This window comes from Geotrypetes seraphini, chromosome 10 (genome assembly GCF_902459505.1).
Source record: "Geotrypetes seraphini chromosome 10, aGeoSer1.1, whole genome shotgun sequence".
In the NCBI taxonomy this organism is placed as follows: domain Eukaryota; kingdom Metazoa; phylum Chordata; class Amphibia; order Gymnophiona; family Dermophiidae; genus Geotrypetes; species Geotrypetes seraphini.
In genome coordinates this window covers 50,553,610-50,566,159 of record NC_047093.1, presented here as the reverse complement: position 1 = coordinate 50,566,159, position 12,550 = coordinate 50,553,610, and the positions used below count along the sequence as shown (strand labels likewise).

General features: G+C 45.7%; 1 protein-coding gene across 2 annotated transcripts in view; it reads right to left on the bottom strand.

The window, feature by feature from the left end:
* TBC1D13 (TBC1 domain family member 13) overlaps positions 1-12,550 on the bottom strand; it is a 44,356-nt gene that overhangs the window by 29,072 nt on the left and 2,734 nt on the right. For both annotated transcript variants that reach the window (XM_033961554.1, XM_033961555.1), the window contains exons 2-5: positions 8,257-8,330; positions 7,991-8,031; positions 6,154-6,215; positions 5,723-5,822 (exon numbers count right to left, since the gene is read on the bottom strand). In XM_033961554.1, coding sequence (XP_033817445.1) covers positions 5,723-5,822; positions 6,154-6,215; positions 7,991-8,031; positions 8,257-8,330 — 277 coding nt within the window. The remainder of the gene's footprint in view (positions 1-5,722; positions 5,823-6,153; positions 6,216-7,990; positions 8,032-8,256; positions 8,331-12,550) is intronic.

Here is a 12,550-nt window from a genome sequence, read left to right as displayed (position 1 = left end):
AAGACCTGAAAAAAATTCCTGTGCCTGGGGACAACAAGAACCCATCAGGGAGCGAGTCTGCGACTGCAACTTCTGCACTCGGATTTCGGGAAGGAACACCCTCTCCAGAGTGGTGTCAAACAGAACTCCGAGATACTCCAATCATTGAGACGGAGTCAATCGACTCTTGGAAAGGTTGACCACCCAACCCAATGACTGCAGCAACTTCACGACATAGGCTGTGACTCAGGAGCTCTCCTGAAAAGGACTTCGCCCGAATCAACCAATCGTCCATAGTAACATAGTAAATGATGTCAGATAAAGACCCGAATGGTCCATCTAGTCTGCACAACCATACATCCTCCATAAATTAATCATTTAATTTAAATGGTCCTTTTTCTTAGATATTTCTGAGCCAGAAACCCAGAGCCCTGCCCAGTAGTGTGCTTAGATTCTATCTACTGGCGTCTCCATCAAAGCTCACTCCAGCCCATCTTAACCATCTCAGCCAGATAAGGATGAACCAAGATGCCCTCTTTGCGCAAGGCCACTGCCACAGCCACCACCACCATAACATTGGTAAAGGTACACAGAATTGATAGTGCTTTCTTAAAATTGGGAAGCGAAGGAATCGCTGATGCGAGGTAGGCCTCCGTCAGGTCCGAGAAGTCAGAAATTCCCCAGGCTATACTGCTAAGATCATGGACTTCAGAGTCTCCATGTGAAAAGAAGGGACCCGGATCACCCCTTTCAGATCCAGAATCAGACAAAAAAAAAACCCCTCTTTCTTGGGCACCACAAAGTAAATGGAGTACCTCCCGGTGCAAATTTCTGAATGAAGCACTGGAACCACTGCCTTGAGCTCTACCAACCGCTAAAGAGTCTGATGAAATGCCCACTGCTTCCAAGAGGCCTAACAAGGGGAAAGGGAGAAAAAGATCTGGCAAGGGCTGGTCAAACTCGAGAGCATGCCCATCTCAAATGACCTCCAGGACCCACTGATCCGTCATGATCTTGGACCACCTCTGGTAAAACTGCCGTAAACAGGCACCCATCTGAACCGGGGAAAGGACCTGAGCATTGTCATTGGGCAGGTTGAGCAGAAAAGGAAAGGGAGAAGGGGTCCCGGCCTCACCAGTGAGAATCCTGATAGGACTGCATCTGCTAGAAGAAACAACTGTGGGAGGATGCCCCCAAAGCAGACACTCGACAAGGTCTATACCAGCGAAACTCCCGAAGATGACCTCGACCCACACCCCCCTCTAGCAGACTGGTGAGATTAAATCTGTGATTTGTTAAGGAAGTACTGGTTGGCTGTAGGCTGCACAGGTCCCTTTATAGGATTAGGTTATGAAACCAGTAGTTCTCAGTCTATCTGCTGGCAAGAGAGCTTATATTCACATGTCTGGACAGACTCAAGGAAAGAAAATAAGCAGATAAGATCTAATTTATCCATAGACATTATGATATTTGGGCTCTAAATGTTAATAAATAAAAAAAAGAAAACCAATTTCAAAGTTCACACTTTATCTACAATATTTTTATGCTGCCTTTGTAGATATACACAAAAAGTGGTTTGCATGCATATAGCCTAAAATGAAATATAGATAGCCTAACAACAAACCTTGTCAACCCCCCACCAGAGGATCAGTGAAGGAGAAATTAGGTTCTTACCTGCTAATTTTCTTTTAGTCTCTCCAGACTGGTACAGCTCACTGATGGGTAATAGCGCACCATGACCAGCAGGTGGAGACTGAGACAAACTTTTGGCGGTACTACAGGTGGGCTGTGCAATCCCAACTACAATTAGTTTGCCGAACAGTCAAGTAGAACTAAGAAATAATAAGTGCAAATTATAACGCAACAACACTCCCCACAGGAATAACAACTAACAGAGAAATACTGTTGGATATTGATTAGAATAAGAACCTTCAGAAACGTCCCTATAGCTTGCCAGCTAAGCCAGACGAACCAAAAGCCGCGGTTCTTTTAAACTCCCCTAACCTACCAAAGACAAGAGATCCTGCAGAAAAAAAACACACTCTTCACATGAATCCCGAAAGAAAAGACAGGGCAGGGGCTGTGCCAATCTGGAGAGACTAAAAGAAAGAAAATTAGCAGGTAGGAACCTAATTTCTCCTTCTTTAAACGTCTCTCCAGAACGGCACAGCTCATTGATGGGACATACTAAAGCAGTACCCATCATGGGTGGGACCCCTGAAGGGCCACCACAAGCATCGCTCCCCAAACACTGTGTCCCAACGTGCCTAAACATCCATACAGCAGTGCCGCACAAAGGAATGGAGAGAGGACCAGACCACTGCTTTACAGATATCTACCGGAGGCACCAGGGAAGACAGCCCAAGAAGCAGCCTGACCCTGAGTAGAATGAGCTTTGAGGAATTCCGGAACCGTCTTCTTTTGAAGAAGATATGCTGAAGCGATAGTCTCCTTGATCCAGTGTGCAATGGTAGCCTTGGAAGCACTGTCCCCCTTACAAGAACCCATTAAGAGGACAAAAAGACAATCCAATTTCTGGAACTCCTGAGTCTGCTGAACTCCTGAGGACCCGACAGACATCCAACTTGCACAACTGTCTCTGTTCCAAAAAGCCCTCCCAACTACCCAAGACCGGGAGGACCACAGACTGATTGACATGAAAAGGCAAAACCACCTTTGGCAGAAAAGAAGGAACCGGCTGCAGCATGACCCACTCCCTAGAAAACTCCAGGAAGGGAGGCCTACAAGAAGAAGTCTGCAGCTCGGAAACATGTCTCACAGAAGTAATGGCCACCAGGAAGACTGCCTTAAGAGTAAGGTCTTTCAACATACAGAAGCACAGAGGCTCAAAAGGAGGGCGCACAAGCACAGACAGTACCAGACTTGAGACCCCAGGCCAGAACTGAAGGCCACACCAGAGGCTGGAGCAATTTGGCTGCCCTCAAAAAATGAATCACATCGGGGAAAGAGGTCAAACGCCGACCCTGCAGTACATCACAAAAAGAAGACAAAAATTCAAGCTGAACCCAGAGGGTCGACCAGGCAAGGACCCTGTCCAGGCCATGCTGCAAGAACTCCATGCCACGTGCAGAACACCACTCCTCAAAGATACACCACATAAGTCCGAGAGGTGGAAAGCCTACAGGACCCCAAGAGAGTGGAAATCACTTTATTGGAATAACCCTTCTTACTTAGGCGTTCTCTTTCAAGAGCCAAGCTATAAGACAAAAGGGACCGGGATCCCTGCATCATAAGGTTGGGTGACAGGAGCAGCAGAAAATGATCTGCCACGAGAAGAACCAGATCTGCGTGCCACGGTTACCTGGGCCAGTCCAGAGCCACCAGGATCATGTGTCCAAGGTGATGAGTAATGTGAAGGACTCTGCCCACTAGTGGGGGAAAATGTACAGGAGGCTATCTGTTGGCAAAGGCTGCACCAGAGCATCCAGTCCCTCAGCCTGAAAATCTCTGCACCAACTGAAGAACTGTGGTGCTTTGGTGTTGACACTTGTAGCCATCAGGTCCATGACCGGCCTGTACAATCAACTCAAAGGTCGTGGGACCAAGACACCATTCGCAGGGATCCAGCACGTGACGACTGAGGAAGCTTGTCTGGACATTCTCCGCTCCCACTACGTAGGAAGCTGAGATGACCAGAAGATGAACCTCTGCCCAGGCCATGAGCAGAGCCACCTCCTGCTCCACCAGACGACCACTGGTTCCCCCTGATGATTGACGTAAGCCACCACAGTGGCATTGTCTGAGAAAACCCGAACCGACTTGCCTATCAGCAACGTCAACCGGATTGCTCAAGTCTACAGAACACTGCATCTGCTGACCAACCCCAGAGCCACAGGGTATGACGAGCAGCCACACCAAGAGTCATGGACTTGGCTGAAGCCCGCAGCAAATCATACATGACATCTGAGAAATAAGAAGCACTCATCTCAATCTTAGCTACCTCCTGATCCACCAAGGACCACTCATTATACTCCCAGTCAAGAACATGCTCGGACCACCGAAAACAAGCCCGAGCCACTAGACCACCACACATTACTGCCTGGACTGCCAGGGCAGCCACATCAAAAATCTGCTTAAGAAGAGACTCAATCCTTTGATCCTCAGAGTCCTGCAAAACTGAGCCACCTTCAACTGGCACCATATTCCAACGTGCAATGGCTGAGACCAACATATCTATCACAGGTGACTTCAAGGTATCTCTATCCCCCTCTGGGATGGGATACAGGCGGGCCATACACTGCGCAAAATGAAAAGGCATATCTGGTGCTTTCCACTGCGCAAGTCAATATCCAGAATATCCTGATGAATAGGAAATGAATGGGAGGCCGAGTGGATCCCCTGAAGCAGGGGGTCCACCACACGTGGGGGCTCTTTGCATCCTCCTCAAAACGCAAAACCGACAAAACCTGAAGAATAAGCTCCTGACATTCTTCCCTCTGAAAAATGTGCACCACCGATGCATCCTTGCCAACCGGTGGCTCCATAAAACACCCACCAGCAGCATCTATCCCCCTGAGGATCTTGGGGGTCAACCAAGGGGTCCAAGTCCTCAACAAGCGAAAGCTGGGGGGGACTGGGTCTGAACCGGCACTGTGGGGGGGGTCGAATGGGGGTTAATGCAGAGGGCGAAAGACCCCCCGAAAACCCCGAGACTCCTGGGGAGGAAACAGGACCCCCGGCCACTTGACAATAAGCCTTGCACAAGGCTGACAAAATCTGGGGATAAATCTCCTGGTGGCACAGCAGGACTCGCTGCCAAAGCATGAGACCTAGCAGAAACCTGTCCCTGTCTTTCCAATACAGGGAGAAGGTCACCTGAGACTGCAGACAAAATGGAGGAGCTTCCTGCCAAAACCACTAAAAAAAACAAAAAACTTCCCTGAAGCCAGCAGCCGACTCCCAGAACCCTATTTCCCTGACTGGCGGTGGCTAGGGGAATCCCTGTATGGGCGGAAGGGGAAGCCCGGGCTTTCCCCTGCCTGCTGCCGATACACAAAACATTCGTGAAAGGGAACCCTGCTTGCCGGCATCCGAAACTGACAAGGATTCCTCTTTGCAGCAGCCGGCACACCGCAAACACAGGCTGACCACATCAACCTCACATCTGGAGCACAATGAGTACTTTTTCCCTTTAAAAGTGCTCATTGCAAAAACCGCCACTAAGCTGAAAAGTAAAGTGCCGGTTAGCAATTAAATACAATTAAGGTCAACTGAAGGCTTCCCTTCAAGACAGACATGCCTCAGGACTTTTTTTGATCTTCAATACAGCTTTAATTAGAACAGAACCCATTGGCTCTCTAAGCCATTTGCCTTTCCGGTATCAGTGGCAAGGCTTACAACTGAGGCACCTGTACTGAAAAATTTCAGGGAGGAGGGGGAAATAGGGGGAGGAACTCAAACCATTGAGTGTGGCTTCCCCGAGGTTGGATGGACCCCCGAAAGTGTCCCCCCAAGCTCAATCTGGCACCAGAAACAGGGACCATTAGGCCTCAAAACCAAATCCAACAGCCCTACACTAACTAAGGGAAGACTGCACAGGCTTACCACCTCCACCTGCTGGAGACTGAGAGCAGACTGATTGTACTTAGAACTGCACAGCCCACTTTTACTACAGCCAAAAATTTGTGTCTCAGTCTCCACTTTAGCAGTACCTTCCATAACCTCAGAGCATGACTTTCTAACTAACACACTTGTAAGTCTAGGGCATTTTCTCACCACTCACATGGTCCTCCAGGGTAACATCTTCCCTGGAGACTCCCAGGTTGGCTTTGGCAATTCCAGGCTGGATGATCATCTCTTTTAAGAACTGGGAATACAAGTCTCTGAACAGGGCAGGAGGACAGAAAAAAAATAATACAAAATACAGTATTATTAAAGCAGAAGGATGCTAATAAGGGCATATACTAAGTAGAAAACCTTATCTATAGTTGGCCCAATGAGACAGATAAATCAAACTCTTTATATTAGTTCCCTTACCACAATATTTGTTTAATGTCTGTTCAGCTTAGCTTGTTTTTAGTCTCTATAGGATCCACTTATATCTCCCTGTCCCTTTTCTCTTGCTGACCCTCATTTCCCTGCTCTCTTTGTACTCGTACTCCTAAGCTGTAGTTTTGAATGAAGAGTCAGAAAAGAAAATGGACACTGCCTCACCTCTGTTTCTTCATCAGGGAAGACCAAAATGTCTGCTCCACAGGCAAATAGTTTAAAAGAATCTGTGGAAAGAGAGCAATCAGACTCCATATTTCCAAGAATCATATTCTCCAAAACAAGATCTGCAGCAAAAGGGAGCAACTGGTGTTTCCACTCAGCAAACAGAATCCATCCACAAAATCTGTACAAATTTCTGGCATTCACTCCTTACCCCCAAGCTCCTTGGGGAAACTCGGTTCTGAAATGAAGAGCTCTCCATTATCTTATAGCACATAGAAAAAATATTCTGCTTTTCTTTTTGCTTTAGAAAGAGAGACTCATATCAGAGAGACCTTTGGAACCCAGTTTTCTACCACAACTAACCTCCAGTACTGCTCTTTGAAAAAAGATCTTCCCTTGCTCCTTTAGACTGAGTACATTATCTCCACAGAACACCTGATCCCTGCCAGCCCTGCTGGATATGTTATGGTAATCAGGTTTTCTAGTCCACCTTTACCTTTTCAGTTCAAGATCAGATTACAATTCAAGACGCTGGGTCAGTTACCCAGGAAGTTATGCTGGACAGATTGATATGGACATTCAATAGGGTTGCTAGTACTGGTAGATCATATAATTATTAATACAGTTAGGTCATAGCTTCAACTATATAGTTAAAAGGAGGTCATTGTTTTGTCCCAGGAGTTGCATTAGACAGTTTAGGAATGTGCTTTTACAATTACTATTTCAGTTACTTTAGGGTTGGCTCCCAGGAGAGGTGATAGGACAGAGGACAATATTGGGTTTCAAAAAGGGATTGGATGACTTCCTGAAGGAGAAAGGGATTGCAGGGTATAGATAGAGGGTTACTATACAGCGTGCTACAGGATTAGGGTATAAATATTTTAGGCGGTGGAGAACTTACAGGTCATGAACCGGGGGGGCCGCCATGGGAGCGGACTGCTGGGCATGATGGACCCCTGGTCTGACCCGGCAGAGGCAGTGCTTATGTTCTTATGTTACAGAAATGCTTTTAGAATTTTTCTGAACCTGGTCACAAGATCATAGTGTAAATGGTATTTGGTTCCAGCATTTAGGGAATTGATCTTGAACAAGAACAAATGTAAGATATGAGAGACTCAATAACTATTGTGTCTTAGAATTTATTTTGATTGAAGATGGCTCATTATCTTCAGACTCAATTCTATTTGGACAAATGGTATCTCAAATAAAGTTAAAGATGAAACATATATGGTGTTAATACTGGATATGGTTCTGTAAGTTAGATTTTCTTCTGTTGCTGTTTTTTGCTGTCTGTCCTTTAAGGATGATTTGTACACCATAAGCCTTATTTCTTTTCTCCTGACCCCTATTGTAAATAGTTTCATTCTATTTGGACCAAGCAATATATCAAATAAAGATGAAACTTGAAACACATTGTAAGGGGCCCAGCCCACATAATTGCATTCAATTATCTTTCCTATCAAATGGTTAAAGTGCCAGTTGCTGGCTCTATTTTTAATAAAACTGAGCAAGGCAAAAGTACGTCTCCTCTGGCCCTGTAAATTGACTGTTTCTATCAAATCAAGCTATGGCAGAATTTGCTGAAAAAAAGCAAAGTTTTATAAGAATCCAAATGAAATAAGGTCAGCAGGATGCTGCTCAGATGTTTACAGTCTGTGGGCCAAGATTAGTATTAGGCGTAAAAATTTTCAGATATGGAATTGCAGTGCATGAGAAATACATTTTGTAAACAAACTAATCCAGACTATAAAGCAAACAGGTAATACATAATATCATATAATGTTCTCTCTCAGAATTCCAATTCTCAAATGCAGAGTAAAAAAAAAATGGAACCCACCTTCCAGCAGAGACAACGGAGTCCATCCTCACAGGGTATCCCTATGAAAGAGGGAATAGAAAAAGAAAGAATGAACATGTAGAGCAAATAAGAATAGAAAATCATCTGATAATCAGAAACATGACAGAGCATCCAACACACATCACAGCACATACCCAAGCAGGATGAGGAAGAGCACAAAGCAGCATCTTGCCACTGAGAGAGCATGCAACAAAGGTCACACCAAATACACAGGTAAGATGAGGAATAGCATGACAATGCCTTACCACTGAAGCTCAGTTCTCGCAGCTTTGCCAGGTTAATCTTCGGTTCAGCAAGAACAGCTTTGAACTCTGCAATCCTAAGCCAGTACAAGGTATGAAGAAATGATAATCTTTAATGGTTATGTGGAAACCGCCTAGGTTTTGGGTGGTATACAAATTTTTAAAATACATAAATAAAAAGTAATACGGTCCCCTCACATTCAACTCTGCCCCCCCCCCTTATATTCAGTGGTTCCACTATTTTAGGCCTTTCTGAATAACCATTAAAGCTAACAAAAGGCATTTGAGTAGTACAGTTCACTTTTAAAATACATTAATAGAAATAAAACAAAACAGAAAAAATACAATAAAATGATACATTTTATATTGGACTAACAATACATTTAAAAAACAAATTAACTTCCTCTTTTACTAAGCCCAATTGAATGAGTGTTGGAGCATTTGCAACATGGCACTTGCTCTCACAGCTTAGTAAAAGGGGGCATAAGTAATAGCACTGTTCAATTGATAAAATAAATTTCACAATATGTCAAAAGGCAGGTGGAAATTCTGACCAGAAGCACAAATTGCTCAGGTATATTAGTGAAAGGAGGAAGACAAAAAATGGAGTAGTGAGATTGAAAGAGCTCTTCAATGTGGAGATTGATGAGGAAAAAGCTAACTTACTATACAAATATTTCTGCTCTGTATTCACAGAAGAAACTCCTGTAGAAGGACTGTGATTGGCCGGCAAAGTTACTTGTGAGAATGGAGTGGATAATGCACCATTTATGAAAGTATTTATGAACAACTTGAAAATCTGAAGGTGGACATAGCCATGGGACCAGATGGCATCCTTCCCGGGATACTGAGGGCGCTCAGAGAAGTTCTAGCAGGTCCTCTAAAAGATTTGCTCAATAACTCCTTAGAGATGGGAGAGGTTCCGCAGGATTGGAAAAGAGCAGATGTGGTCTCTCTTCACAAACGTGGTCGCAAAGATGAAGCGGGGAACTACAGGCCCCGTTTCATCTTTGGTTGTTGGAAAAATAATGGAAGTGTTGCTGAAGGAGAAGATAGTGAATTTCCTGGAATCCAATGGGTTACAAGATCCAAGGTAACATGGCTTTACTAAAGGTAAATTGTGCAAAACAAACCTGATTGAATTCTCTGACTGGGCATCCAGAGAACTGGATCAAAGTTATGTGCTACATGTAATTTACTTAGATTTCAGCAAAGCCTTTAACACAGTTTTTCATAAGAGGATCCTTCCTGAATAAACCTGATGGGCAGATTTTAGGACTCAAAGTGGTGAACTGGATTAGAAACTGGTTGACGGACAGAAGCCAGAGGGTGATGGTGAATGGAATTCGCTCGGAGGAAGGAAAGGTGAGTGGTGGAGTGACATAAGATCAGTGTTGAATCCAATTCTGTTCAATATATTTGTGAGCGACATTGCTGAAGGGTTAGAAGGTAAGGTTTGCCTTATTTGCGGAGTAGAAATCCGAGGGAACCATATGTGCTGAGATGCGAGAGGCTGATATGCACAGATTGGGAGAGGGACCTTGGGGTGATAGTGTCAGAGGATCTGAATACAACGAAACAGTGTCACAAAGCGGTGGCTGTAGCCAAAAGGTTGCTGCGCTATATAGAAAGAGGCATATCCAGCAGAATAAAGGAGGTGTTAATACCCCTTGTACAGATTATTGGTAAGACCCCCACCTGGAGTACTGTTTTCAGTTTTGGAGGCTGTATCTGGCTAAGGATGTAAAAAGACTTGAAGCGGTCCAGTGAAAAATGACAAAAGTGGTATGGACAGGAGGAGATTGGAATATATATATTTATTTAAAAAATTTATATACCGTTTAAAACTAAACGGTTTACATAATTTACATATACAAAATTAAAAGCTGCGCAGTGGTATAAATTATTATCTGGATTTCTTAATAAAAAACAAAAAACTGGTCTTAGAGACATTTGGAGCATTGAGATTAAGTATCAGATTTCTGCTTCTCAATGGCCACGCATTTGGTCCTGGAGAATGAGATGTACAGTGTCAGCATCTATGAGACAAACCTGGTTCTTTTTGTTGCATAGAGCTTTTTGGACCCCTGTTCGTTTACAGAAGTTGGATAGCTCTAGATCTAATAGATGCTGGCACTGTAATCTAGAAGCGGGGACTTTAGATCATCTACTTTTTCACTGTCCCTGCATTATGAACTTTTGGAATTCAATTTGGTCTCAAATAAATTGTTTATTAGAAAACCATGTTGCTTTATCTAATGATACTGTTCTGTTTGGAAGGTCTATGAGGAGAAAAAGTAAATTATCATTACATAACAACAAACTTTTAATGATAATGACGGGAGTTGCTATTAAGCATATTATGAATACCGTATTTTCACGTAGATAACGTGCACCCGTGTAAAACGCGCACACGGGTATAGCACGCGAAAAACACAAATTTATGTACAGAAATTTTTATATACCGCGCACACCCGTATACCGTGCATGCTGCCCGACTCTCCTTTCGCCCGCCCCGACTCTCCTCTGGCCACCCCGACTCTCCTTTCGCCCGCCCCGACTCTCCTCTACCCCTTGAAGTCCTGTCCCCACCCTGAAAGCCTGATGCCCCCCCGACGTCCGATTCACCCCCCCCCCCCGCAGGACCGCTCGCACCCCCACCCCGAAGGACCGCTCGCACGCACTCCCACCCGCACCCGCACCTCCACCCTGAAGGACCGCTCGCACCCCCACAGCCTCCCACCCCCCCATCATGTAGAAGCTCCTACCGGTGTCCTGCTGCTTCCTTGGGCACATGGTCGGGTTGGGCCCATGTGCCTCAGGCCCCGCCCCCAGGAGGGACCTAAGGCTCCCGGGCCTATTCTGATTGGCCCAGGCGCCTTAGGCCCCACCAGTAGGCGGAGCTTTGGGACGGATGGGCCAATCCGGCCTCATTCCGTTGTTGGCTGCCTGCCGGACAGGCGGGTTTGGCTCCCGTCTGTCCGGCCAACTATACAAAGGTACAGGGAAGGGGGGTGGGGGGTGTCGTGGGGGTCGCGGGTTGGCTGGGGGGGCGGTCGGAGGTTCTTGGGGGGAGCGGTCATTGGGGGGAGGGGGGGTTTGCGTCAAGGGCAGGAGGGCCTGGGATCCCTCCTGCCCGTAATGTAGTGCGGGGTGGGGGTAGGGGGTCGCCGTGGCCAAGAGGGTTTGGGCTCCCTCCTGGCCCGAAAACTAGCGGGGCGGGGGGGGTCGCCAGGGCCAGGAGAACTTGGGCTCCCTCATGGCCCGATATTGTCGGGGAGTTGGGGAGTCGGCGGGGCAAGAGGGCTTGGGCTCCCTCTTGCCCCGATCATGTCGGGGGTGCCACGGTTGGCTGGGGCAAGAGGGCTTGAGCTCCCTCTTGCCCCGATCGTGTCGGGGATGCCGTGGTTGGCTGGGGCAAGAGGGCTTGAGCTCCCTCTTGCCCCGATCGTGTCGGGGAGTCGGGACTGCCAAGAGGAAGCAGCAGGACACCGGTAGGAGCTTCTACATGATGGGGGGGTCGGGAGGCTGTGGGGGTGCGAGCGGTCCTTCAGGATGGAGGTGCGGGTGGGAGTGCGTGCGAGCGGTCCTTCGGGGTGGGGGTGTGGGTGCGTGCGAGCGGTCCTTCGGGGTGGGGGTGAATCGGACGTCGGGGGGGAACTATGTAAAAAAATTTTGTACAACGCGCTCACGCGTATAACGTGCAAGGGTATGCGCGGTACGTAAAAACCATGTATAACGCGCGCGTTATATGTGAGAAAATATGGTAATTGGAAGAATTTTACCAATCTTAATTATACATTTTGGTGGAATTCCTTGTGTCATGTTTTTAAGATGGAGAAAGTAATTGCTTTGCAGAAAGGTAATTATAATAATTTTATAAAGATTTGGGGGCCATTGGTTAAATATTGTAATGAATAGGCATTGTTTTCCTTTGATGAAATTTTAGTTATATAAAGGGGGAGGGAGGGTGGTGGGGGTATGTAATGTTTCATGATAATGAAATGGTGGGTAGGGGGAAGGGGGTTATTTATTTATTTATGTATTCATGATATTAATGAAAGATATACAAGTGATGTATGATTGTTCTTATATTGTATTTTTGTGCACTTGTTGTATGATTTAAAATGAATAAAGAATGTTTAAAAAAAAAATTAAAATAAAGACTAAATAAAAGCAAATACATAATAAAATAGACATATAATAAACATACATACAATTCTCAGGAAAATACCATAATGTGGATAATAGAGATCATAATTCATTCATCAATTTTAGCAGAAGCAACTAAAAAAAG